The 27,678-nt window shown below is 31.1% G+C and overlaps 2 protein-coding genes and 1 long non-coding RNA gene across 3 annotated transcripts in view; all 3 read right to left on the bottom strand.

Annotated features, from left to right (window-relative positions):
* Positions 1 to 22,737, bottom strand: part of Pi3K21B (phosphatidylinositol 3-kinase regulatory subunit alpha) — a 107,492-nt gene extending 84,755 nt beyond the window's left edge. The window contains exons 1-4 of the mRNA XM_076404906.1: positions 22,245 to 22,737; positions 22,092 to 22,160; positions 21,963 to 22,028; positions 15,853 to 15,900 (exon numbers count right to left, since the gene is read on the bottom strand). Of these exons, the coding sequence (XP_076261021.1) occupies positions 15,853 to 15,900; positions 21,963 to 22,028; positions 22,092 to 22,160; positions 22,245 to 22,446 (385 nt within the window). The 5' untranslated portion in view covers positions 22,447 to 22,737. The remainder of the gene's footprint in view (positions 1 to 15,852; positions 15,901 to 21,962; positions 22,029 to 22,091; positions 22,161 to 22,244) is intronic.
* A 1,978-nt stretch (positions 22,738 to 24,715) lies between these two features.
* On the bottom strand, positions 24,716 to 25,259 carry LOC143196944 (uncharacterized). Its single transcript, XR_013005890.1, has 3 exons — positions 25,014 to 25,259; positions 24,894 to 24,964; positions 24,716 to 24,832 (listed from the first exon to the last, which is right to left on the bottom strand). It is a non-coding gene; the product is annotated as an uncharacterized LOC143196944 (long non-coding RNA).
* Positions 25,260 to 25,395: 136 nt separating this feature from the next.
* LOC143196939 (nischarin) lies at positions 25,396 to 27,675 on the bottom strand. Its single transcript, XM_076404911.1, has 4 exons — positions 27,140 to 27,675; positions 26,893 to 27,084; positions 26,666 to 26,833; positions 25,396 to 26,526 (listed from the first exon to the last, which is right to left on the bottom strand). The coding sequence occupies exons 1-4, from the start codon at positions 27,578 to 27,580 to the stop codon at positions 25,933 to 25,935; spliced, it is 1,395 nt and encodes a 464-aa protein (XP_076261026.1). The 5' UTR covers positions 27,581 to 27,675; the 3' UTR covers positions 25,396 to 25,932.
* Between the last annotated feature and the right edge of the window lie 3 nt (positions 27,676 to 27,678).

Below are 27,678 nucleotides of genomic sequence, written 5' to 3'. Positions count from 1 at the left end.
AAAAAGAGTTTATGTTGAGCGATAAAAAGTGGATCTACTACGACAACCCCACGCGCGAAGTTATGAACTATCATTACAAACGGCTACTGACGTTAATTGAACAAACTAAATGACGTATTGTTGCACAAAATAACAATGACGAATAACTAATACAAAGTCAGGCAACACACTCGGCCACACTTTACAAAAATCCTCGTACACTGTTGAAGCTTTAATAAATTACTGATTACCACTTGTTCAGATCGATGCAACTGCAATGCTGAAGAAGTATCAAATCGATGCCAACCCAATATCGTTTTTTAGGCATGGTATCGCCATGTTGCCAGAAAGATACGAAAAAATTATAGAAAATACTGAACAATATTTTGATCAATTATATCAATACTGTAACAATTTGCACAAAAAATACCCATTTGAAGTCAAAGAATCATCAGAATATATACGAGCACCTAACATATAAACAGAATATACCGAAATAAAATAAAAACAAACCTTTTTATTCAACAACAGGAAAACCTTGGCCTTTTTCCCTTAAATTTAAGCAAATGACTATAAAAATTAAGCTTTCGTAAAAGCCTCTGTTCTTAAACATTTCAAATACGTCAATACCTCCCTAAAATTGATCGGCCCTAGTTTTTCGTGTGGTTGAAATTAACATTTTAAAGAAATTGAGGCGTTATCTCATTAGAATAATCTGAGCGACATTTAATCAAACGTTGTGTATGAGCTGTTGATAATAGGAAAGAATATTTTAGGCCGTCGTGTAATCAATGATGCGTAAAATTTAGGAGAAAACCGATCGACTTTGGGTCTAGTAATTTTAATAAGTCACTCTATTTTTAACGATTTCTTGAATTCATTAACACAATAATTAACGAATAAACACCATCAAAACCCCCTTTTCAAATTCTTAATATTCATAACGAACATCAAAATTGTCAGCAATAGTTTTACAACTCACAATTAATTTAGAGGAAAACGTAACAGCATTTTCGCGGGGTACGGTTCCGTGATAGTAAAACTGGAAATACAAGTGATAGTTAGGAAAGCATAAAAGTAAAAAAGAAAATTTCAAAAACATTTTTTGTAGTCTCTTGACTTACTGCTTAACGTAACAGGTCAATTGAAAAGTCCCCGGCCTACCATAGTAAAACACATTTTCTTGACAAAATTAGTTTTTTTTATTCAACATAATTCCCATCAAGGGTGATACACTGATTATAGCGACCCTCGAGCTTTTCGATACCATTTTTATAGTACGATCTGTCATTTGATTCAAAATAGACCTCAGTTTCGTCGATCACCTCTTCATTCGACGATTTCTTCTCAGCGAGCACACTTTTGAGATCTGAGAATAGGAAATAGTCGCTGGGGGCAAGCTCTGGAGAATACGGTGGATGAGGAAGCAATTCCAAGCCCAATTTATGGATTTTTGCCATCGTTTTCACTGACTTGTGACACGGTGCATTGTCTTGGTGAAGCACCACTTTGTTTTTCTTCAAATGCGGCCGTTTTTCGGTGATTTCGCCCTTCAAACGGTCCAATAACGCTATATAATAATCGCCGTTGATGGTCCTTCCTTTTTTAAGGTAGTCAATGAAAATTATTCCATGCGCATCCTAAAATACAGACGCCATAACCTTGCCAGCCGACTGTTGCGTTTTCCCGCGCTTTGGAGCGGGTTTATCGTGTCCAGTCCGAATGAGTGTTGGTTGGGCTTCGGAGTGAAATGATGGAGCCATGTTTCATCCATTGTCACATATCATAACATCATAACTTAAGTTCTAAACTAATTTATTTGTATTTTGACGTGAACCTTCTCTATGTATTCTTCTATCGTACAAAGTAACATTGCTTTTTAAAAATCCAGTAGTGCCAAGAAATTGTAAAAATTTGTTTTGACTCTGATTACCATGTACGATAACGACACTTCCATCATTTTGATGACTTGACATTACAAGATTGTACGATAGAGAGCCGTAATAATTGTCCAACTAAGTTATGCTCTTGGCAGAGTAACAAAGCTTATAAAGCGCATATATCTCAAAGAACTTAGCTCGGACGACCAGCAATCGCTGTGTTTTGGTAGAATACATTAAAATACGATCATCCATTAGTTTTAGGCTAATAAATGTACAATATGTTAATCGAAAGCTGGAGGTAGTCAATTCTTTAATGGTGTTTGTGGATCAAGAATAGTAGCGACAATATTTGGAGATTTTTAGGAAAATTTTATTGCTTTCATATATCTTGGTGGTGACTTTTTCGTTTGGTTTTAAATATATTGGCTGTGTTTGATCTAAACGATTTTGGTATTTTATGGTGATGTTTATGTTAAAATGTATTTAAATATGGTGTTTTTATAAAAATAGAGAGGTATATAGAAATTATTTTTATTATTTTATTTTATTCAATAATTTTTTAAATAATATATATATATATATATATATATAGTTTCAACATTAAATCAATTAATGAAAAAAATTATGATGATGTGTAATATTATGCTTTTATAAAAATAGAATAGCTGGACATATATTAATTATATTTTTATTGTTTCGTTTTATTCAATGCTGTTTTAAATAAAATCTGTTATTTCTAAAATTTTACCATTTTTATTACCTGAACCTATTTACCTACTTAATATATTCAACATTAAATCTAATAATCACGATAAAAAAAAAGTAAATAAAGCTGTACATATGCATGCGCCAAACACGGATTATTATCTTTTTCTACTGTTTTAAAATTAAATGTAGCTCAATATGCGCGTGCGCCAAATCTGGGGATGTTGTGGAGTAACGTATCCTTGTTTTGATGGATATTGTCCAAGTTCAAATGAAAAAAGATGTGTGTGTTAGAAAAAGCGCTCGGTATCACTAGCGGATGATGCTTGACCCCTTAACCCCACCCCAAAAGTATCTGCATCCTTACGTAACATATTTTAAATTAAGCATTAAAGTGTCAAAAGCATGCACAAAAAGTAAACCATAGTGTGGTGTGTTTTAAGCAGAGTTAGAATGAAATAATTATTATGGATATTGTTATTATGATTTCGCAAATTTATAAGGCATTAAACACGATTACGAATTTTATTTTCATGTTTCCAGTTAATGTAAAATCATAAAAATTTGCTTATATTACACATATTAGGATCTGTTGCATTCTTCGTTGGTTCACTAACATAAATCACTGACATAAATCGTTATACGTCATTGTGTATTTGTCCGACAAAAAGCAAATTAGACCATAATGGATTTTGCTAAAAATTGATATTGAAATGTTGACACATTAAATAAACTAAATATATACACTTGAAAAGTGAAAGAAAATAAACCAACAGATTCGAGTGAATTGCTTCAATATGACCTATATCTTAAATTTAGTGTTTAATTAAAATGCCATTAAAACCATTGACTATATATACAAACCATTTATTGATTTCTTCTGTCCTGTTGACTGAATGCTGTATTTTTTACCTCTTGGGGTGATTGAAAAGTGCTGTATAGTTAGCATATTCCGCGGTTAATCAAGACAGTCGTCTGATGAATATCACGTAAGTATTCCCAGTGAGACAAAATAATAAAATACAATAAAATATACATTAACATTAATTAAAATTGAATACTGTTAATACTACTAATATAATATTGAACGAAATCATGTCAAATATTTAAATTATCATATTTAGAATTAATGAAGAATGTTTAGAGATGCTTTAAGTTAATATAATGTTTAAAGATGCTATTATATGCTAACATAATTGTTGTATATAAATATCAGAATATCAATCATAACCAGAATTCATAACCAGATTCTGATATTATTCATTCAATTTCATTTAACTCTTAATATCTATGTAGATGGGTTTTAGACAGGTCCACTTCATGTAAGCCCGAAAATCACCCATTACCGCTGCTTAATCTCAGCAATTCAATAGTGAACATCTAACGCGGATATCATCTGAGTTAAACTGATGACATATAATGATAAGTTATTATATCAAATAACGTATCATTAAAAAAATTAAAGCATTCCAATTATTTATTTATATATAATTTTTATTGACGTGAATAAAATAAAGCGATAGAATTTTTCTAAATTCCGGCCTGGTTGGCGCAGTAGTAAAGGCGACAGGACGGTCCTCCTATTGTTGCTACAGTCGCGGTTTCGAATCCTGCTGGGGCATGGTCGTAAATTTATGTTTGTGATTGTCCTTAGTCTAGAGTGCAAAATCTGACAAGGAAAATGATCCCAGTCACGCCAGTAATCAGGCTGGCTAAGACCGGATGTCCAAGTTGGTCACTCGCCAGTTGGAGAGGACCGTGGTTCTGAGCCCACGTTAAACTGTAGGCCCAATCCAGATAAACCCTTGTTGGTAAAAGGAGACTTTAAAATATAGATATAAAAAATACTTTGTCTTATTTATAATCACATCAATCAAGCATAAAATATTTTTACTTTTCATTAAGATAATAACTTCCAAATATGTTCCTAATCAAATTGATATAATAAGTAAAATACAACTAAATTAAATACTTACAATAATTATAAATAAGACAAAGTATTTTTTATATCTATATTTTAAAGTCTCCTTTTACCAACGAGGGTTTATCTGGATTGGACAGTGATAATCGGAAGGAGCAGTGTTTTTAATTTAAATTATTTTGTTTTAAATTGATGATTTCGTTCGGTTTTAGTAAAATATAACAAAATCGTCATGCATATTTATAATCGACCATACTAATACTTATTCGGGCTTGCTCCCAGATGTTTATATATCTGTTTTTCACAGTCGCCATCCTGCTTCCACTCGTACGACAATGAACATATACACTTTTAAATTATTCTTAACTCGATAAAATATTTCGAAATCGTTTCAGATGGACACCTAAAATATTCGTTTAAATCTGCAGTCTAATGTGTCTTCTCGTAATGCCTATATTTTGTTTTGACATTATACAAGACAATATTGAAGAATCACCTGAAAAAACCTCAGTAGAGCATATTTAAATTAAAAAGCGCTCATATACTGATATAAATAATATTCATAATATCTTCTATATGTTAATCGGCTTAGCGAAAATTTTGCCTCCCTTTTTAAGGAAAACGGAGAAAGCTTATCCGGAGAAAGAATTTTAGAGCCTAAAGATTTTGTTTAATATATCCCACAAATAAGTAAATTTCAATAAAACGAAATACGCTCAAATCAAGCAACCAACAAATATTTTAGGCTCTACTTTCCTTGGACCTGGCCGAGTTGCTGCTAGCTCTAACTTTAAAATAGTAAATCATTCGCCGTTTCTATTGTACGCAAATCGACTACGGATGTGTAATGTTACGTTGTGATGAAACTATGGCAGCGTTGTACCGCAAAATACCAGAAGAGCAATTTTAAATCGTAGGACAAATCCTGGCGTTTTGTATTTGAAACGATCTTTAAACTAGCTTTGGAGACCTAAAAGTACTATCCAGTAATTTACTACTTTTTACTATCGACTTTTTCAGTCGTTATTTCCGGTCTGACTAATTTTATTCGAGTGAGTTTTAACTTCTTCTTTCTCTAATATAACAGCATTTTGGAACTCCTTTTTCATAGTAGGGTAAAGGGCGACATTTTAATTGATAAACAAAAAAATTTTAAAAAAGTTTTTATAAATAGTAAAATAATTTGATTGACTTTTTCGATTTTATATATCTATATATAAGTCCCTCGATATTTGTTCAAGCCTTTTGCATGTTAAAACTTCTGTCATTGAAGGCTGAATAAATAATAGCCTTAAAATATTACTGATTAACGATAAATAAAATTATTATTGTATTTAAAAATGGTGCCATAGTTAATAGTTGATAAAGATTCATTAAGAAAATACAATCAAGTCAAATATATAAAATACAAAAATAATTCTACATCATTGACAACGTGAAACTGTTGAACGCAATACAATCCAGCAATTATCTGTTTCCTTTTATTTACCAGAACGAGGACTACGTACATATTCGTTTAACTTATGAAACGGTTGAAAAAAACATTCGTACGCACACACGTGAATGAAATAGAATTAAACCAATTATATGTATTATATTATGTCATTGTTACTTCCCAAATATTAAAATAGGATGAAACATATTTGGGTAATTATTCCAGATTTCTATACACCCACTTGCCAATTTAAAATTAATTAAAATGAACTGATCTAGGGATGCTGATATTTTTTTGACCCATCGATATTTTTTTCGGCCCATATTTTTCGATACTGTTTTTTAAAAAAACATTTTAAATTATTAAGATACTTGACTTTAAAGATTTAGTGTATTTGATACTTAATTTTAAAGAAATTTTGAAAATATCGCTGTTATTGCAAAAAAAAATCGATATTATCATGAATAGAATCAAACAATGGGAGAGAAAAGGATGGAGAAACCTTTTCTCACTCAATATTAACACGGGACGGAATTCGTACATCTCCGTCTGTTATCACGAATAGAAAAACAATATAAGCATGTCTTTGACTGAAATGGTAGTTACTATTTTCAATCGCCAGTTTTTTGACATTGCGACTATCGATTGTTACGACTCTTCTCGGTCGAAAGTTCCCAACGCTAATTAATTAAAACGGAAACTGAGTAAGTTAATACACTATTAGATGGCTTTATTTAATTTTAAGCAATGTTGTTTAAGATTCTGTATTACATGTTGTTATTTCCGTATTGTTGGAACTATTAAAGAGTTATGGCAGTTATCGATTAAGAAAAGTATTATTATATAAAATTACATTTTACATATTTGTAGGGACAACAGATTAATATGTCCGTTTTGTCTGAGGGTATGAAATGACTGTAAACGAAAAACACGACCTATGCGAAAATGTCATTTTAATATGGATTTACAAAATTCCAGAATAACAAGAATCATCTGTCCTCTGATTATAAGGTATATGGATTTTTGCAAGTAGATTTCAGATATTAATATTAATCAATTTAATTCAATCAATCAATTCAAACAATCAATTAATCAAATTAATTTCATAATATTAATATTAATCAAGCCATTCTGTCTTAAAAATTACAAAGATTTTGGCGGGTAAACTCAAAACAAATAAAAAAACTTGTTCTTGCTTGAAAATTGGTAGTAATTGTTATAAATATAATATACACACAGAACACATAGATGGCGCTACTAGAATTAAATCCATATGTTTTCTAGTTACCCCTAACCCTCACAAGATGCGTGTAAAAATTTGACAGCTGTCGGATCATTAGTTTATTAGCCGAATTATAGCATTTTGAGTGAAGCAACTTTTGTTATTGTGAAAAAAATGGATAAAAAGGAATTTCGCGTGTTGATAAAATATTGCCTTTTAAAGGGAAAAAATACAGTTGAAGCAGAAACTTGGCTTGATGCCGAGTTTCCGGACACTGCCCAAGGAAAATGAACCATCAAGGATTGGTATGCTAAGTTTAGACCTGGTGAAATGACCACCGAAGACGCTGAACGCAGTGGACGCCTAAAAGAGGTTGTTACCGACGAAAACATAATATGATTTTGAATCACCGTAAATTGAAATTGAATGAAATAGCAGACACTCTAAAGATATCAACTGAGGCCTATCTTGAAGCAAAGGACAAATCGTACTACAAAAATGGTATGTAAAAGTTTGAAGGTCGCTATAATCAGTGTATCACCCTTGAAGGGAATTATGTTGAATTAAAAAAAATAATTTTGCTAAAAAATGTGTTTTACTATGGCCTGGGACTTTTCAATTGACCTGTTACATACTGGATCGGGAATTACGTTATAAATGCCATGAGAGTTCTATTTCCAACTATTATTTACTAACAAATGAATTATGGTCATACCGTGATTCCGAAGATCTAAAATAAACAAATATAGTAGCAACACTTTCTTTCATTATATATTAAATGCTTATTTATAACCGCTAAATAAAGATAACACAGGCATTTTTTACTCGGAAATTCATATTGATATTCAACTGATTAATATTCACCGTTAAAAGCAAAAAATGCAATTAAATTTTTGTTTGTTTTTTGTTTGTCTTAATAAATCCTGTTCCAATTTTTTATACTACTGGTAGAGCAAATCCAATACTATAACTATGAAATATAAAATAAATAAACCAATTAAAATAAAAACGCACGAAAAAGTTTACACATATTGAAATGATGCAAGCGCTGAGTGACATCAACGTTTCGTAATGCTTCTGATTGGTGTTTGACTTTTCAATTTCTGTGCGATTTGAAATTATTGGTGCTTTTATTTCTACTAAAATCTCAGTAATTACAATTGCAATTTAAAAATAAATACGTTTTAGAACCTCTCTATCCTAGTATTATAAAATAATAAGATTCTTTCTTACTGTCATCATGCCTATAGAAACACACAGGACAAACATATAAATCGACAATATACTATAAAACTGTTAAGCCAATCGTCAGTCGTACTAGCTGATATTATTTTCCATCAATAGTCAGTTATTCTACTGTCAATAAAACAACAATCATATAAAATATATACAGATGTCGTCAAAAAGAAACCAACAAATATCTTATAATGCACAAATAGATTGTTCCATTGTGAGTATATTGTAATTAAACTGAATGAAGAAATTAAACGAATAGGAAGGGAAATCAAAATTCGACGTCATTTTAATATATTCAATCATATAACTTTTGAGCGTTGTTTTCAAGATTTTTAAGGAGTAAGATTTGTTACATCGACATGCCATCAACAATTGGAAGAAGAATTTCAACATCTTATGGCTCAAGATTCTAAAGAAAAAATGATCACGATCTCTAGGGTAATGGATGCGACAATGGACTCTGCTGCAAAAACAATGAAAAAGATGTCAGGGTCTCCATATACAACTTCAACGAAATTATTGTTTATGTAAAGAAAAAACAAAGAACAAAAAACAGAGACCATAAACATTTTTCATTGTCATATTCGTTTATTTCCCCAGAATTAGTACAATGACGTGAAACCCACGGCTACAAAAGAAGTTAGTGTCTAGCCACTTATTAAATTAGCCAAGAAAGGATTAGCCCACGGACCTCCAGCTAAATTATTTGATAGAGAACGATCAGTCATATACTGGATAATGCGCAAAAAGCAGTACTGAACAAACAATGCCCTCCGATTGGTTTGTTATTCTTGTTCCAACAGAAAATTAAAATGCTACAAGTAAAAAAAAAGGCGATATCAATTACACTAAAGCCGGTTTGGTTGGCGCAGTGGTAAAGCCGACAGGAAGGTCCACCTACTATTGCGATAGTCGCGGGTTCGAATCCTGCTGGAGCATGATCGTAAATTTATATTTGTGATTGTCCTAGGCAAGAGTATAAAATCCGAGAAGGAAAACGATTTCAGTCACGCCAGTAACCAGGCTGGGTAAGACCACCCCGAAATCTTCTGGGATGACTTCTAACTTGGTCACTCGCCACTCGGTAGGTTTAATACGGAGGACCGTGGTCATTGGTAAAAAGAAGACTTTAAAATATTTAAAAAAATTATATTAAAACATTTTAATTAGCAACAAAATCTAATATTTCTTCCGCTTTAAACAATAAAGGAGATTTAACAATTTTTTTTAAAAAACATTAAAGGGAAGCATAAAATCATAGTAATTGCTTGAAATAAACAAAACAAAGAGTATGAGATAATTAACTTTGACATACAGCTACATTAAAAAGTTTTATTTTTCAAATATTGTAATGTCAGATCCGCGGAAACAACAAGAAAACAATTATCTTAATATTTAAAACGGATATTCAGAATGTTATGCTTTTTAATCACGTTCTTCTTTTTAATTTACTTTGGTCCCCAAAATTATACCACATAAAACTTTGAAACTTTGAAAAAATCTCATCATCCAAAAGTCAAGAGCCATTAAAAAAACAAAAAGAACGTAACAGGAAGCCAAACAGAATGAAGACGACATTTCCAATTTTAGACCTATCAATCATATGAAAATTATTTAAAACGTTATTACACAGATATTAAAAGCCGCTATAAAAACATATTATATTTTCTTATTTACGGGCAACAGCTCGCGTTAACGTTAGTTAGATATACTGATAACGTGGCCTTCGAACGAAATCTGTATTAATTCATAAAATGGAAAGAGATCCCAGAAAACATCTGGCCTTCTTAGTCTGGTTACTATCGTAACTGAGAAACAACTGAAATAACAGGTCAATTTAAAAGTCCCCGGCATGATACATAGATGGCGCTAGTAGAATTAACCCTCAAAAGATGCGTGTATAAATTTGACAGCTGTCGGATCATTAGTTTGTGAATTATAACATTTTGAGTGAAGCAACTTTTGTTATTGTGAAAAAAATGCTTAAAAATTAATTTAGCGTGTTGATAAAATATTACTTTTTGAAGAGAAAAAATACAATTTAAGCAAAAACTTGGCTTGATGCCGAGTTTCCAGACACTGCCCCAGGAAAATCAACCCTCAAGGATTGGTATGCTAAGTTTAGACATGGTGAAATGAGCACCGAAGACGGTGAACGCAATGGACGCCCAAAAGAGGTTGTTACCGACGAAAACATTAAAAATATCCACAAAATAATTTTGAATGACCGTAAATTGAAATTTAATGAAATAGCAGACACTGTAAAGATATCTACTGAACGTATACATCAAATCATTCACGAATATTTAAGTATGAGAAAGCTCTGTGCAAAGTGGGTGCCGCGCGAGCTTATTTTTGACCAAAAACAACAACGAGTTGATGATTCGGAGCAGTGTTTGAAGATGATTAAGCGTAATAAACCCGCGTTTTTGCGTCGATATGTGACAATGGATGGAACATGGCTCCATCCTTTCACTCCGAAGTCCAACCGACAGTCATCCGAGTAGACTGCACACGATGAACCCAATCCAAAGCGTGGGAAACGCAATAGTCGGCTGGCAAGGTTATGACCTCTGTACTTTGGGATGCGCATGGAATAATTTTCATTGGCTACCTTGAAAAAGGAATGACCATCACCAGCGACTATTTCATAGCGTTATTGGACCGTTTGAAGGATGAAATCGACGAAAAACGGCCGCATTTGAAGAAAAAGAAAGTGCACCGTGTTGCAAGTCAGTGAAAACGATGGCAGAAATCCAAGAATTGGGCTTCGCATTGCTGCTTCCTCATCCATCGTATTCTCCAGATCTACCCCCAGCGACTATTTCCTGTTCTCAGATCTCAAAAGAATGCTCGCTGGGAAGAAATTTTCGTCGAATGAATTTGACTTGAAAAATTATACTACAAAAATGGTATCGAAAAGTTGGCGGGTCGCTAAAATCAGTGTATCACCCTTGAAGGGAATTATAATGAAATGTCGGCGAATCTAGTTAAGTGTCTATCTAGTAATAAGTGTTAATCTAGTAATTTATCCCATGAAACGAAGGAAAACTTCTGGGGTAACGGATGCGACAATGGACTTTTCTGCAAAACCAATGAAAACGATCTCAGGGTCTCCATATACAACTTCAACGAAATTATTCTTTATGCAAAGAAAAAACAAATAACAAAAAGCAGAGATCATAAACATTTTTCGTTGTCAGATTCGTTTATTTACCCAGAATTAGTTCAATGATGTGAAACCCATATTACGGCTACAAAACAAGTTAGTGTCTAGCCACTTATTAAATTAACCAAGAAAGGATTAAACCAGGGACCTCCAGCTAAATTATTTGATAGAGAACGATCAGTCACATACTCGAAAATGCGCAAAAAGCAGTACTGAACAACCAATGCCCTCCGATTGGTTTGTTATTCTTGTTCCAGCAGAAAATTGAAAAGCTACGAGTATGAAATAAACGGCGATATCAATTACATTACTGTAGCGATAATCGCGGGTTCGAATCCCGCTGGAACATGATCGTAAATTTATGTTTGTGATTCTCCTAGGCAAGAGTATAAAATCTGACAAAGAAAATGATCCCAGTCACGCCAATAACCAGGATAGGTAAGACTGGATGTCTTCAGGGATGATTTCTAAGTTGGTCACTCGCTAGTCGGTAGGTTTAATGCAGAGGACCGTGGTTTGGAGTGCACGTTAAACTGTAGGTCCAGTCTAAATAAAAACTCGTTGGTAAAAAGGATACTTTAAAATATTTAAAAAAATACATAATCCCTTTTTGAGGAAAACTGGAGTAACTAGAGCACGGTTAAAGCTTATATCGAGGAAGAATTTTTAACATTAATATGTTTGCGTAATTAAGAATGTTTGATGGATGTTTGCTTTTTTTGCATTGTTAAAACGGAAAGTGAGTGATTAAAACATTATTAAATGAAGTTATTTAATTTTAAACAGTGTTTTGTGTCGCTTTAGTGTATTCCCGTATTGTTAGAATTATTAAAGAGTTATGGTAGGTTTGAATAAAAAAATGATTAAGAATAGTATGGTCACGTAAAGTTATATTTTAAATTTTTGGCAGAGAAAACAAATTAATGTGTTCGCTTTATGGGAAGATATGTGCAGCTGTGAAAGAAAAACCCGACATATTTAGTTATGTTTGTTATGTATCAAATATATTTCTGATATTATATTGAAAATACTGTGAAAACAAGTTTTGGTAACATATTATTTTTAAATTATTCTCTTTAATCTATTATGGGAGAAATATGATTAATTTAATACATTGTGATCAATCACTAGTTTTAATTAATATACATAAAAAATGTTCCTAATAAACGTTTTCTTAAAGTGAAATAACTATCATAACACATGTAAGCATCTACTAATATCGATGATATATTAACGCTAGGTTTGATGAATCTGAATCTTTACTTCTGCAAAAAGAAACAACAACTAAAGTTTATATTATCTCCACTTTAAGTGATATGCGCGAAAACTGTATGTAAACTTTAATTTTATCGTGACTGACATGAGATTGTTTGTATTCGTTATCGCTAACCAACTATAATAAAACTCTATGAAACTTTAGTGCGTATTCCACTTTATAAAAGCGAAGAAATCAATTTTTTTTTTCATATTATCAAATCTCTGATATCGGGTCTCTTCAAAATTCTCTCTTTAACAATCCACATTAATCAGACACTCAATAATGAATCATAAAATTTATTAAATTGGACTTTTACACCAAATAATACACACGCCATTTTTAAGGCTTTTTAACAATTTTGAAAATTATAAAACTGAAGACCATCACCATTTCTCATAAATAGCGATGAAAAATTCAGAACATTTTTGTATTGTTAAAATATAAATAAATCAAAGTAACCTACTCGGAAAAACGCCTAAAACTTAGGCTTAGAGATCAGAATGACGCTAATATTAATACTAACCGCTGAAAGTAAAATACAAAGGTTACAGTAGTTCAGTAATATAGTATGAGGTATATAGTATAAGATGTGGCCAAAGTCCCGCTACCATTGACGCAATTTCCGCTGAGTGTTTAGTGCACTATTTTTGCTTGTTCTTGTAACGTATATTTATCCATATAAAATTTAGACGTCTGGACAACACAATGGTTACAGCGAAACTGCGCGCAATTAAAGTGGTAGCGGGACTTTTGCCCCACTTTAGTGTCAAAACAAAATGGTAGCGGACTTTTGCCCCACCTTAGTGTCAAATCAAAACGGTAGCGGACTTTTGCTCCACCTTAGTGTAAAATCAAAATGGTAGCGTGACTTTTGCCCCAGCCTATAGATAATATATCTTAAAAACGGAATCGAAGAAAATTCATGTGTAATTTCGAAAGTTCAAAAACCGTAAATTTACCATCAAATGGCATCAATTTAGCTTTAGAAAAGTAAAAATGGAGATACACTTAATTTGCAAAACGAAGTGAATGAATGACGAAGAAAATAGTGACCGTTGTCGCTCACATCTTCAAATCCGAGAAAATCTTATATGGAAACACTTAAATGGAACACCATGACGAAACCGCGCTGTCCCTTTCTGTAGGTGTGGTTACTTCATAATAAACTCTCAATTAGTGATAAAAAAAAGAAAATAAAAATAATTCCGGCTTGGTGGCGCAGTGGTCAATGCGATGGGACGGTCCTCCTACTATTGCAATAGCCGCGGGTTCAAATCTTGCTGGGACATGATCATTATGTTTATGATTGTTTAGAATTTGTGAATGTTCTAGGCAAGAGTGTAAAATCTGACAAAGAAAATGATCCCAGTCACGCCAGTAACCAGGCTGGGTAAGACCGGATGTCTTCTGGGATGATTTCTAAAGTTGGTCACTGGCCAGTCGGTAGGCTTAATGCTGAGGACCGTGGTTCGGAGCCCACGTTAAACTTTAGGCCCAGTCCAGATAAACCCATAGTTGGTAAAACGAGACTTTAAAATAAAATTATCTGATAACAACTTTGTTCAATTATTTTATTTAGATTAGAGTTTTCTTCTATATCAAAGCCAATCTGAACTAAAACTCAGAGTGGATGAGGCAACATTGCAATGTTTCGACGTCACAAATATCCATGACGCATTACTAAAAATCTTTGAATAGACTACAGCTCATACTGTGCATACGCATTTCAATAAAATAAATTTAATTATACTTGTTAATTAGTCATAGTATCTATAAAGTAGTTATAAGATTCATTGAAAGGAAAACTGATATTAAAATGTGGAATATTCTAGAACTGAATGGCATAATATCAACAAATTTACAGAGATAGAGTTAATATATAAGAAATGTACGGATAGATTGTACAGATAACATTGTGTTTAGAGACCATTAGATCAAAAATATAAGTTACAGAAAAAGAAAGATTTTATTTCATTTTTGTTTTGTTATAGTTTATTTTGTTTTGACTACCTCATTCAAAAATTATTTAAAGTTATGTAGTGAAGTTATTTAAACTAATTACTTTAAAATATTATGGGATACTTATTATCGTAATCATATCTAAATTAATTATATTCCAGATTTACTATTATATAAATATTATTCATAAATATTCATTTATGAACAATCAAAACATCATAAATAATCAAACTAAAAAGAAATATTATTCGTTTCACCAGATACCACATCTTACTTTTTTTCGCATAGCTTAATCCCTATTGTTCACCATAAACTTCGAAAATATATACTCATTTTGCAAAATATTTCATTCAAAAAAATTAAAAAATGGAATAATGAAAAATACATTAAGATCATATTAATTACCTCACTAATGAAACACTTGCACATTAATATTAACAAACCTATAAATAATCATTATGTATCAAAATATATAACACAGAACCTATAAAATTTATAAAATAAATAAGTGAATAATAAATAGTAATTAGGTTCGTTCTTTCCACCACATTTCAATATTATAGTATAATTACTAAACTACCAAAACATAAAATATAATATCGCAAAAGTCGCTTCGAAAGAAAGTGTTTTTTAAAATGAGCAGACAGTTTAAAAAATACTTTCAAGAAAATTTATAAAAACACGATTTTATTTAGCTTCTTTATTTTATGTCGTATCCACTCCAAAACGACAGTTGAAAATAAAAACTGTGCTAATACTAGCGTTTGGATATCTCAAAGAAAATTCAATTAAAAAAAGTCCGAAGTCAATTTAACTTTTGCTAAAAAATGTCCAGTTACAAACTATAGTCGATCCATCGTAGCAGTGAATTCAGGTCGCCAAGATGTGTAATGTATTGCCTACTTCAGTTTGTAAATTCGCTTTAATAGCAGCCAATATTTTACCTCTCATTTTATTTAACTTAAAAAGAGATACAATGCTGTCTGATACATTCGAACCATAGGTGGTTTAGAAAAAAGTTCACTGCTGCTTTGGATAGACTATGTATAATAAATATATTTTAATAAACAGTATATGTTACTCACCTTTACATTTCTTACCTACAACACCTTGACCCCAAATGTAATCTTTACCTGCAATAAAAAAAACGAATAAAATGATAAAAGTTTTATCAAATATAGGATGGAATTTCAATTTATTTATCAGATGAAACGAATGAATACATCTTGATGACCCTAATGTTGTGTTTGGAAATTGTGGTGAGTTGCTCTAGTTGATCAACTTCAAAAAAGGAGGAGGTTCTATATTCGATTGTATATTTTAATATATGTTCGCCTATTTCTCCGTCAATTATGGACCAATTTTCAAAATTCTATTTTATTCGAAAGAGGTGGTTCAAGTTGGAACCAAGTCAGGATCTATTGGAGAGAAGGGAGGAAATCGAGGGAAACCCTCAAATTTCAAAGGCACGTACAAAGTTTTCACATATTTTTTATATACTCAGATAATTATGTACAATGTTATTGCTGAACTGATGCAACGGAAGAACGGAAGTCGTTCAGTGCAAATGCCGTTCAGTTTGCTTTTTAAACACTAACCATATCATATGAGAAACCGTAGAAATATTGCAGACAACTGCTTCTATGGAGTTGTGGTTAGAGCTTTCTGCTCACACGCGGAGATCGCGGGTTCGATTCCCGGTGGGGGTAACGACTTTTTGTTATTGATCTAGTTTGATTAAAACATTTGTCAAATCGCGTAGGTTAGGTAGCGGACCCCCGGAGCCTTTTTGATTTTCATACTTGTTTTTTGTCGGTTCAATTTTTTTGTTAAAAGTATTTTATTTTTCTATTTTTTTTAAATCATTTTCATCGCAGATCTTAGTATCGTGGCATGTTGAAGCTTGTGACACCAACGGCAATGTTCTCTATCCTAGTATTATTTACTAGTATATTAATGAATTCATCGATAAAATTAAAAACTACTTTATTCCTGCCAGTGAATATATTAACATATAAGAATAGTATTATAAAACTATGCCTATAAATTATGATTTTACGTCTGCATATTAGCACCGCATAAAAATTACCATCAATAAAATAAATGAATCGTAGGATGTAGTTGATTGCTCTATTTAGTATTCAGCTGCAGTCTGGATTTTAATACACTGTTTAATTAATATTGCATAAATGCAATAGATCAACAATCAGGTTTTTATCTGTGTTGTTAAATAGATTAAAATGTATTATTTACTTTTACATAAGCCTTGTATTGTATCAAGTCTTAGTATAATCACTTGATTTTAAACATCGTACTAATATAGATTTGTACTTCTATTCGAAGATCATTTTTATTTATCCTTTTTATAAGTAATGATAACCCTTTTGTAGGTGATAATAAAAATTTCAATAGCTGGCTTGGTGGCGCAGTGGTAAAGGCGACAGGACGGTCCTCCTACTGTTGCGATAGCAGCGGGTTCTAATCCTGCTGGGGCATGGTCGTAAATACATGTTTGTGCCGAGGACCGTGGTTCGGAGCCCACGTTAAACTGTAGGTTCAGTCCAGATAAACCCCTAGTTGGTAAAAAGAGACGTTAAAATATATATACATATAATATTTTTAAAAAATTAAATATATTAAATTTTAATATATCGGTAAATTTAAATATAGCCTATTTAAGTTTTATCAAACCTTCCAGTAATAACCCCCATAAAATAAGTTGTTCAATAAGTTTTGTATTTGAGAAGGGTACTCGTCCATTCCACAATACTTATTATGCATTATGCATATTTATTAGGGCATTATTTCGAAATACATGTATTATGTTGACATTAATTATCGCAAAACATCCCAATAGCTGAAAGGTCCATAGACGTTTTCATATTTGCTTGTACAACAGCAACTTATTATGCATGGAAAATTTAAATTTCCCTCCAGATAACCTATACATTTGTTTTTAATTCGAGTTATTTTCTTTTCTCTTTGATAAGGTCCTTTTCAACGAAGTTTGACATCAAGATTCATCCCTAGGTATTTAGCATTTTAAATCTCGGGGATGGTAGTCCTTAGATTCATATTTGTTACTATATGAACAGTTGTAGGTGAATTTTAATATGCACTGTTTAATTCTTTTTACTTTCATTTACTAATTTTATAATTTTATATATAATTTATTTATATTACTTGCGTGTTGCCGTTTCACTCGTTGCGTCTTCACTCTTGTCTTTAAATCATAATCATAAATATGGCACTGTCGTCAGAAAATAAGGTCATACAAAATACAAATACCTCTGCACGGTAACGCCATTATCTAAATGGGACTTTTGTTTGTTTGATAATATGATATAGACGACACAAGACAATACATAACTGGAGCGTCAGGATCGTCACACCCATACTATGGTTGCGGAAAGTTAACCGTAGTTTAACAGTTCAATTGAAAAGTCCTCGGCCTGATACATAGATGGCGCTACTAGAATTAAATCAATGTTTTTTAGTTAGACCTAACCCTCAAAAGATGCGTGTAAAAATTTGACAGCTGTCGGATCATTAGTTTGTGAATTATAACATTTTGAGTAAAGCAAGTTTAGACGTGGTGAAATGAGCACCGAAGACGGTGAACGCAGTGGACGGCTAAAAGAGGTTGTTACCGACGAAAACATTAATAAAATCCACAAAATTTTGAATGGCCGTAAATTGAAATTGAATGAAATAGCAGACACTCTAAACATATTAACTGAACGTGTACATCATATCATTCACGAATATTTGGGTATGAGAAAGCTCTGTGCAAAGTGGGTGCCGCGCGAGCTCACTTTTGACCAAAAACAACGACGAGTTGATGATTCGGAGCAGTGTTTGAAGATGATCAAGCATAATAAACCCGAGTTTTTCATCGATATGTGACAATGGATGAAACATGGCTCCATCATTTCACTCCGAAGTCCAATCGATAGTCATCCGAGTGAACTGCACACGATAAACCTGCTCCAAGGCGTTGTCCCACGCATAACAGTCGGCTGGTAAGGTTATGGCGTCTGTATTTTAGGATGCGCATGGAATAATTTTCATTAACTACCTTGAAAATGGAAAGACCATCAACAGCGACTATTACATAGCGTTATTGGGCCGTTTGAAGGACGAAATCGCCGAAAAACGGCCGCACTTGAAGAAAAAGAAAGTGCTGCTCCACCAAGACAATGCACCGTGTAACAAGTCAGTGAAAACGATGGCAAAAGTCCATGAATTGGGCTTCTAATTGCTTCCTCATCCACCGTATTCTCGAGATCTGCCCCCAGCGACTATTTCCTGTTCTCATGTCTCAAAATAATGCTCGCTGGGAAGAAATTTTCGTCGAATGAAGAGGTGATCGCCGAAACTGAGGCCTATTTTGAAATAAGCCTCCAGTTATTGCCCTTTTATTCAAAAAGGGAGCAATATTTTTGCTAAGCCCATTAACATGTAGATTATTACAATGTTGTATATTTTATATACAGTTACCTGTTTTATATACATAATTGTGCTATATGTTTGTCTACTTACACTCGTCTATTTTTATTTATACTCTGGTTTTTTATATATACATTGTATAGTATTAAGATCTAGTCTATAATTATTGTACTTGTCCTACATTGTAAAGCATTTTTGTAAATAAATTATGCAAACCTTGACCCTAAAAAGTGCGAGAGGCTGTTGGGTCGTTAATTAATAATAAATAAATAAAATCAAATTAATTAAAAAAAGTAATAAAAATAAAATAAAAATAAGTATTTCAAGTCGCTAATAACCCAACTGCGTTGGCGCGACTACAAATAAATTTTAAAAAACACCTTTAAACAAATACTTTAGGTTCCAGCCGACGGGCTGCCAGCCCCAACTCTTATACTGTAGATTATTCGTCGTTTCTGTTGTACATATATCAACCACGGACGGTTTTTTTTACATATTTTAAAGTCTCCTTTTACCAACTATGGGTTCATCTAGACTGGATCTACTATTTAACATGGGATCCGAACCACGATCCTCGGCATTAAGCCTGGCGAGTGACCAAATCTAGAAATGATCCTAGAAGACATCCGGTCTTAGCGAGCCTGGTTACTGGCGTGACTGGGATCATTTTTCTTGTCGGATTATACACTCTTGCCTAGGACAATCACAAATATTAAACAGTCACAAAAAAATAAATTTACGACCATGCCCCAGCAGGATTCGAACCCGCGGCTATCGCAACAGTAGGAGAACCGTTATGTTGCCTTTACCTCTGCGCCACCAAGCCGGCTACGGACGGTTTGAAAGGATATTAAAAAGGAAAGTGAGTGGTTAAAAAAATAGAATGGTCACGTAAAGTCATATTTTACATTTTTTTGCAGAAAAAACAAATTAATATGTCCGCTTGATCGGAAGGTATTTACAGATTTTACAAAAACCAGACATGTGAAAATTTCACCCCAATATAGTTTAACAAAATTCGAGAATAACAAGAATTATGTGTTTTCTTTGCTGTCAAAATGTTTAGATTTTCGAAATCAGCTTTGGATTTAGTTTGATATCTGGTGAAAAAAATAGTTCTTGCTTAAGAACTGTTATTAAGTGATATGGTTCTGGAGACATTACTAAAGATAATTCTAAAGGTTGTTAAAATTTTTCTTTAAATTTTAGTGGCATTAACTGAAATGAATTATTCAGGTTTCATTAGTAACTACATTTCTTAACAAAGCACTAACCGAATATTGCAGGTAATAAATACGTTAATTTGTGCATCCAGAGTTAAAATAAATATTGCAGAGAATACTAACAGTTAGGAAATAGTTTCATATAATTTTAATTCCTAATTTGTTGGTGAGTTGTTAGACAAAGTAGAAAGCAATAGATAAATTAAAGCCATAGAACACAATTTAAAGGTGAGCTAGCTGCCAGGACGAGTTCGAAGAGAGAAATAAATAAGCAAAGAACAATGCAATTATATTTGAAAATTTAACAAACAAAACAACACAAAATTATTCCTTAAGCAGCCTGGTGTATTTATTATTTTTGCAATATATATTTTAGGTGAGATGTATAGGTAACAGACAAGGACTATATGAATACATAGATGAAATTATATACTGATAAGTTAAAATGAAACTAACTACATAATTTGCATTGACGAAACACAAATAGAAACAACAGTATATTTGCAATAGTTTAAAGCATTGATGAATATTAAGGTGTTTAATGATGAATGCAATGAGATATTTGACTATATGAGATTTTATTCTATCAACCATCAATTGTTTTGATTATTTACTTTTTACACCTAAGTTTTGGAAAATCAATAGTTAATATAATGAGTTAATAGAAATTAGATTTAATTAAATGCAACTTCAAAAATGTTAGTTCTTGAGATAGTTTGCATATATTTTAATATGTTTTAATATACAAACATTTATTATTTTAATTAATGTTATGTATCAAATACATTTCTGATCTTATATTGAAAATATTGTGAAAACAAATTTTAGTAACATAATTTTTAAACTAGTCCTTTTACTCTGTTATGCAAGAAACATGATTAACTTAAAACATAATGCTGTCTGATGTGTCCCAACATGTAACCGAAAGATTCGTCTAGTTGTCAGATGTCTGCAAAATTCTTCAAAACATTAGTTATACTAAAAGGTTATAAACCGGCAAACCATGTTTTGGCGCTTTGCTTGTTTTAATATTTTTTTTCCTTCACACACTGTTAGGAATGTAGGATTTATATAGTGTAAAGATAACCCATGGAGAGGTATAATAAAACTTCCAGACATTGCTTTTAAAAGAAACCGTTAGTAAGACTAATAAAAACGGTGTAGAAACAACAAAAATTCATGGAAAAAGATAAAAGTTATAAGAATATTTGATTAGGTTATGTTAATCATAATATTTTTTTAATAATTCATTGCAGATATTAAGATTATTGATACACCACAATCCTAAATACATTATAATGATAAGAGTTTAATTATATTTCTCTTTATTATAATGTCAAATATATTCCTAATTAAGTCAATCTAATTATATGGGGTTATATTTTTCATATATTTAAACCTCAAAACTTTTTAATTTAGTGCCAAGCATATATTTTAAAGATCGATTCATGTTTCATTATGTTTTTAAGAAATTTTAAAATATAAATATCTTAAATATCATAATTACATAAAATAAAACTTACAATGTTTGCAAAAAACTGGTCTTAACACAAAAATATCATCAATCTTATGATCTGGTAAATCTTGTTCTAAAAAATAAAATAGAATTAATACTCATATTTTAATTAAAGGCCGATAAAAATAGATGTTACCTGAATGAGCTATTGAAGGGCGGTGCAACATACTGTTTACCTCTTGACCCAGTAACTTAACATGTTCCACTAAAACATATATGTATTTATAAACTATATGGTATTTTATGATATGTTCAGGATATTAGAAGTATAATACAGTAACATACTTACTGTGTATAAAACCAGAATGCCTAGTTCTTCGATTAAAGACATGTAGAACTGATGGATTAACTGGTTCTTCATGTTTATTTCTTTCTGTTCCTTCAAGTGTATCACCTTTCTGATATGCTATGAATAATCCATCATCTTGCAAAGGTTCAAAAGACTGTATGGCCTGATATATATTCGAATAACTATAGTGATAGTCCCCCATTTCAATCTAAACGTGACTGTTAAAGATTCAGATCCCCTATACATTACTATAACTAAGCCTTCATACTGTGAAACTAACACTATATACATCTAAAGTTACAGCTTTTCTTATTAAACATTGCATATTCTTTTAATAAAAACGTCCAAACATCCCACATTTTATTCAGTCCAATTTAAACAAAACAAAACACTAGAAAAAAATGGCTTCAAATTAATTTCAACAAATTGTCAAAATCAAATAAAAGTCAACAACGTCAATAATTCGCCCATTTGGGACTACAGGGAGGTGAATAAGACAAGAGGAACTTAGTATATTACGTTATTTCGTAGACCCTTGGCATTCGGGTAAAATCGGAGGTCATCGGAAGTATGGAGTACATATGTTATTTGGTGGAAATAATCAAGAAGTTATTGGATATTTTGGTAATTACATACATCCTATAGAAACAATTTGATTTATAGAGTATTCAAAGTTATTTTGTATATACGTAATCTAAATTTGTGATGTCAAAACGTCGCAATGCATAGAACAGAGAAATAGTCTCTCGATTCTATGGTCGCAATGTTGCCGCATCAACATTGAGTTTTAATTCAATGTGGATTTGACATAGAAGAAAATTCGAATCTAAATATTGAACAAAAATTTCATCAAACAAATTTAGTTTATTAAAACATTATAGTTCATCTAATGCATATATCGAAGGTTTTAAAACTACAATTAAGAACACAGGTATAATAGTTTGTAGGTTAGAGTTGTTTTATTATATTTACATTGTACTCTTTTTTACACCACCCATGAGGTAGAGTTCTAGGCGCGTTTTTTGGTGTAGTGGTATCCCCCTGGAGGCCTAATCCGCCTAAAACAATTATATATCAAAGTAATGTATTTTACTTTCATTCGAGATCATTTTTACGTTTAGGTCTTGTTTCCTTCGATAATGTGTTTACTCGACAAGTCATCTTGATATAACTGTATTTTTTATTTCTTCTGCCTCTATCTGTGTACACCATTCTTGATAAAACTAATCACTGAATTTTGCCTAATGCATTTACCATATCTACAAAACAGTTAGTATTCATCATCTCCTCATACATTCTAACCTAATGCTCATCTATAATTCTGAACAATTACAGTCATATCTATGTACACAAATCTTTGACGCCTTACAGTACCATTTTCTGTACTTATATTCTATTAATTATGTGCATACCTTTAGTTGTTTCCACTCTCATCACTCAGGAATCTCAGAAATTTCCAGCATTATCACATATCCTGAAAGTTTCTTTTAGTCACTTTCACTTTCCGAGTCACTGTCCAAGTCAATCACTAGTTTCTGCTTTAGTCTAAAACTACTATTTAAGTTAGCTAGCTGACTAAACATTGTTGGTGAATTAATTTGGTTTCTTAAATTTTAATAAGACCTAATTAATTTTAAATTATCAATTCTAAAATTATTGATTATTAATATTTTCACAAATTATTATTTAAGGAATTAAGTAGGAGTTTTCATATTGAAGTGGAAGTATACACCCATATATGAAAGAGCTTTGATTAACAAAGGAACTATTCCTACTTGTAACTTAAATAGCAAGTCTTTCATTATGCCCAATTGAATTGAAATACTTAACTTGTGTTTATTCACATATCCTTTACCTTTACCAAGAAAAATGGATTCAATATTGGCTTTTCAACACCAAACCGACCAAGAAGTAAGCAAATACAGTTATAATAAGCAAATGTTACGTTTGTAGCTAGTATATGTAAAGTCCTTAATCATATTTCATCAACAAATGCCAATAAGTTTCCAAGTAAGTAAATAGTTAATAGAAAATAAGTTTTCGAATAGTATTTTGATGTGTATTTTCATATGAGGTGTTACATATAAACTGAAAATTTTTCATTGCTGTTCATTTGGGGATCTTATTTATATAGCTTTATATTTATTGTTATAAAAACTGAAAATCTGTATATTCCCATTTAAAATTAAATGGTAATGTGGTAATGAAACATTTTCCATTTCTATTAAATGTCAATATTGTAGAAATCATGTATTGTTACTGTAGAACTAATATATTTTTAATATTTAAATAAAATGTTTTTAATAAAATATTATCCGTATTATTTTTTCTGATTGTCCTGTAACAAAATATGCAGAGGCCATAAAAAGCAGATGTCGACGGTGGCACTAGATTTCTTCAAAATTTCTGCCTTTAAAAAATTAACCATTTTTTAGAGAAAGAAGAGAAATAATAAATCAAAAAACTTTAAATCTCACGTTATCAATTTATTCCACACTTTCTATTAACTACATCTTATGTTTATATTATTTCAAAAATCCATGGCATCTCCTTTGGACACCTACCTTTTGTTTCAGTTTTTCATATATCTGCAATATCACAAATTTATAAGCATAAACGTGTAAACATATGACTATTTTTCATTCTTACTTTTACTATAATCTTTAAACAGGTTCTATTTTCATATTATTGGAGATGAATATCCATTGCTCTGTATCAATCTATAAAGTTAAGGTGACTAAATTATAACATTTTACTAATAATTTATACCTTATACACGTATTTTCGTATTGTCTGCTGCTGATTTTCTCTATCAATTAAAAAATTATTTTATTAAACTGACTAAACTTGGCTTCCAGTGTTTTATGTAAGTTTTGGTGTGCGCGCACTAATCATAGAGACTCTATGGCACTAATTCAATCCATCGGAAAACCACATATACTCAAAATATGATAATAAAAATTGAAGGGAAGTAACCAATTTAAATGCCATCTCAGAAGGCATCCTAGCCTAGATACCGGCGTAACTGAATTAGTTATTCCTGGTCGGACTAATGTATCATATATAGCATTCCTGACTTCACAGCATAGATAACAATAGATCTAAATGAACGTATTTAGATAAATTGCTAATAAATTAACGTAGACAAATGTAATATTCAATTATTTATTTTAAACAAAAATATAACAAATAAACTTGGTAGTGAGAAATAACAAGAAATATAAAGAATATCTTTAAAATTTAAAATAACACAGTAAACAAGCCAGGTATCCTTACTGATGAAACAAGAGACTATATATGTGCTCCTCATATTCTTAAATTCTAAAAGATATGCCGAATACTAAATGCCTGTATTTTTTAATAATTTTAGTCAGTATAGTCACATCATTTTGATGGTTTTGCTTATGTGTTAAATAAATACTTCTGTAATTTTTCTTGACACTATGTAATTTCAACATTTTCACAGCATATGAAAGTATATGGACCACATGTTATCACAGTAATATAAAATAACATTAATACGGAAAAACTATTTCACTTACTTTATAATAAAGAAAATATTCAAAACTGTTAAATTTACATGTACACAATAATTTGTTATAAAAATATTCTTAAATCAGCCACAGATTTTGGATTTTTATTTAAATAAATTCTAGAATATGAAAATAAGTGTTTTTTAACAAAATATTTACCTTTGTCCTATATGTAATAAATGTTTTGTTTTATCAATACTTAAATTAGGTGTTCTGCCTTCTTTTACTATTCTTAAAGCTCTTAAAACTGATACCTTATCTAATTCAGCTTCTGATGGTTTTTCATTATCTAAACAAATGTCAGAAGCCCTGTCTCCAAAATATTCAAATAACTTAACTCTATAATCTACTGTTGCTGCCACATTGTTACCACTTAAAATCAAATTTTCTAAACAAGGTAAATTACCTAAATACTGTAATTCACTAATATCTGATATTTTATTACAATTTAAATTAAGATTCTCTAAAGAATATAGCTTATAAAATCCTTTCGTTGTAACCACATTATTTTGTGCCATATTCAAAGACTTTACATTCCCTAACCTTGTATGTAAATCATTACAAACTGTTATCAAATTATATTCAATGCTTAGTGATGTTAAATTTGTCAATTGAGTTAAATCAGAAATAGTTGAGATTTTATTATGATCTAATATTAGATTCTTAAGACTCCTTGCTAGATTAATGGTATGGTCAATTTCTGTGAGATTATTATTGCTCAAATCTAATGTTTCTAGTATTGTCCAACGCTGAAAATAAAAATCTTATTAGTGAACATAATCTACATCAATTTATATCATACAAGAATAAAATATTATGGTAGTTATTCTGTAAATATATATGCCTAATATATTTTTAAACATCTTTATAAAGATTGAAATTACTTACCTGACTACCCTCTAAAGTAGTTTTATGTAAAACATCACATTGTAATATATCTGCAATGTGTTTGGCATTACAATAACTGACTTTTAATGTAGTTAATGTGTCTCTTACAGTTCCCAAAGAAACTATTGAATTAAGTAAAACATTTTTTAAATATAAACTTTTATGTATCTAAAATTATAAATAAAAAGACTTAGAACTTTCTTCATTTACATAAAAACCGAACTCACTTTAAAGGGGCATAAATCAAATGGCAATTTATTGATAATTATATTACTTTGTAGATATTCATTATTACTGCCAACAATAATTAAATTATCTAACTGAGAACATAGATCTAAAATTGGCCCCAAATCCAAGTGTGTATTTAAATTACTAAAATCAGGTATGGGGCTTTTTAACACTTCATTAATTGCATGTAACTGAAATAGATAACATAAGACTATTGTAATTTAATTAATAATTATTATAAATCACCTCCAAAGTCTTTAATGTATACACCCTGGTTGACGATAATACAAAATCAGATTCAGCAAAGCACTTTAGTGATAAATCCTTGAGTAAAAAATATATGTCATATATATGAAAATCTAAAAATTCAACAAATTCTTTTGGCATTGTTCTTCTTAGAAATGTAAAAATCCTTTGCAAGTATTCTTCCAAAGCTTTACGTCTATTTTCGATAAAATGCTCATTTTTAGTACCAATCACTTTCTTTGATGGAAGGATATCCTTGGACACTCCATGCTCAGTAACAAGTTGATTATGAAGAGTATAAAATTCACTGTAACGATGTTTCACTTTCCATTTAAAATCACTTATTTTAACAACAATAATGTAAAATGTTACACCTACTATTTCTTCAGTTGTTGATATTTCAATAGAAACATCATTGGCATTTGACCATAAAGAGGCCATTTGGCTTATATTTACAATCTTTAAAACCCCCTAACCCCACAAAGTATATAAAGTAGATACACTTTCTGCCTATCACAATGTCATTATTAGATGACAGA

This window comes from Rhynchophorus ferrugineus, unplaced genomic scaffold, assembly GCF_030347505.1.
Source record: "Rhynchophorus ferrugineus isolate W39M unplaced genomic scaffold, kcgeb_rfMv2 rfM5, whole genome shotgun sequence".
Taxonomy (NCBI): domain Eukaryota; kingdom Metazoa; phylum Arthropoda; class Insecta; order Coleoptera; family Curculionidae; genus Rhynchophorus; species Rhynchophorus ferrugineus.
The sequence above is the reverse complement of the archived record's forward strand: the minus strand, read 5'-3'. Positions and strand labels throughout refer to the sequence as shown.

Excerpts from the sequence above, each read along its gene's own strand:
- LOC143196939 (XM_076404911.1), bottom strand. The coding sequence starts at position 27,580 with ATGGCCTCTTTATGGTCAAATGCCAATGATGTTTCTATTGAAATATCA. Across the intron at positions 27,085-27,139 it reads ATACATTAAAGACTTTGGAG|TTACATGCAATTAATGAAGT; the intron begins GTGATTTATAAT and ends TATCTATTTCAG. Across the intron at positions 26,527-26,665 it reads CTACTTTAGAGGGTAGTCAG|CGTTGGACAATACTAGAAAC; the intron begins GTAAGTAATTTC and ends TTTTATTTTCAG.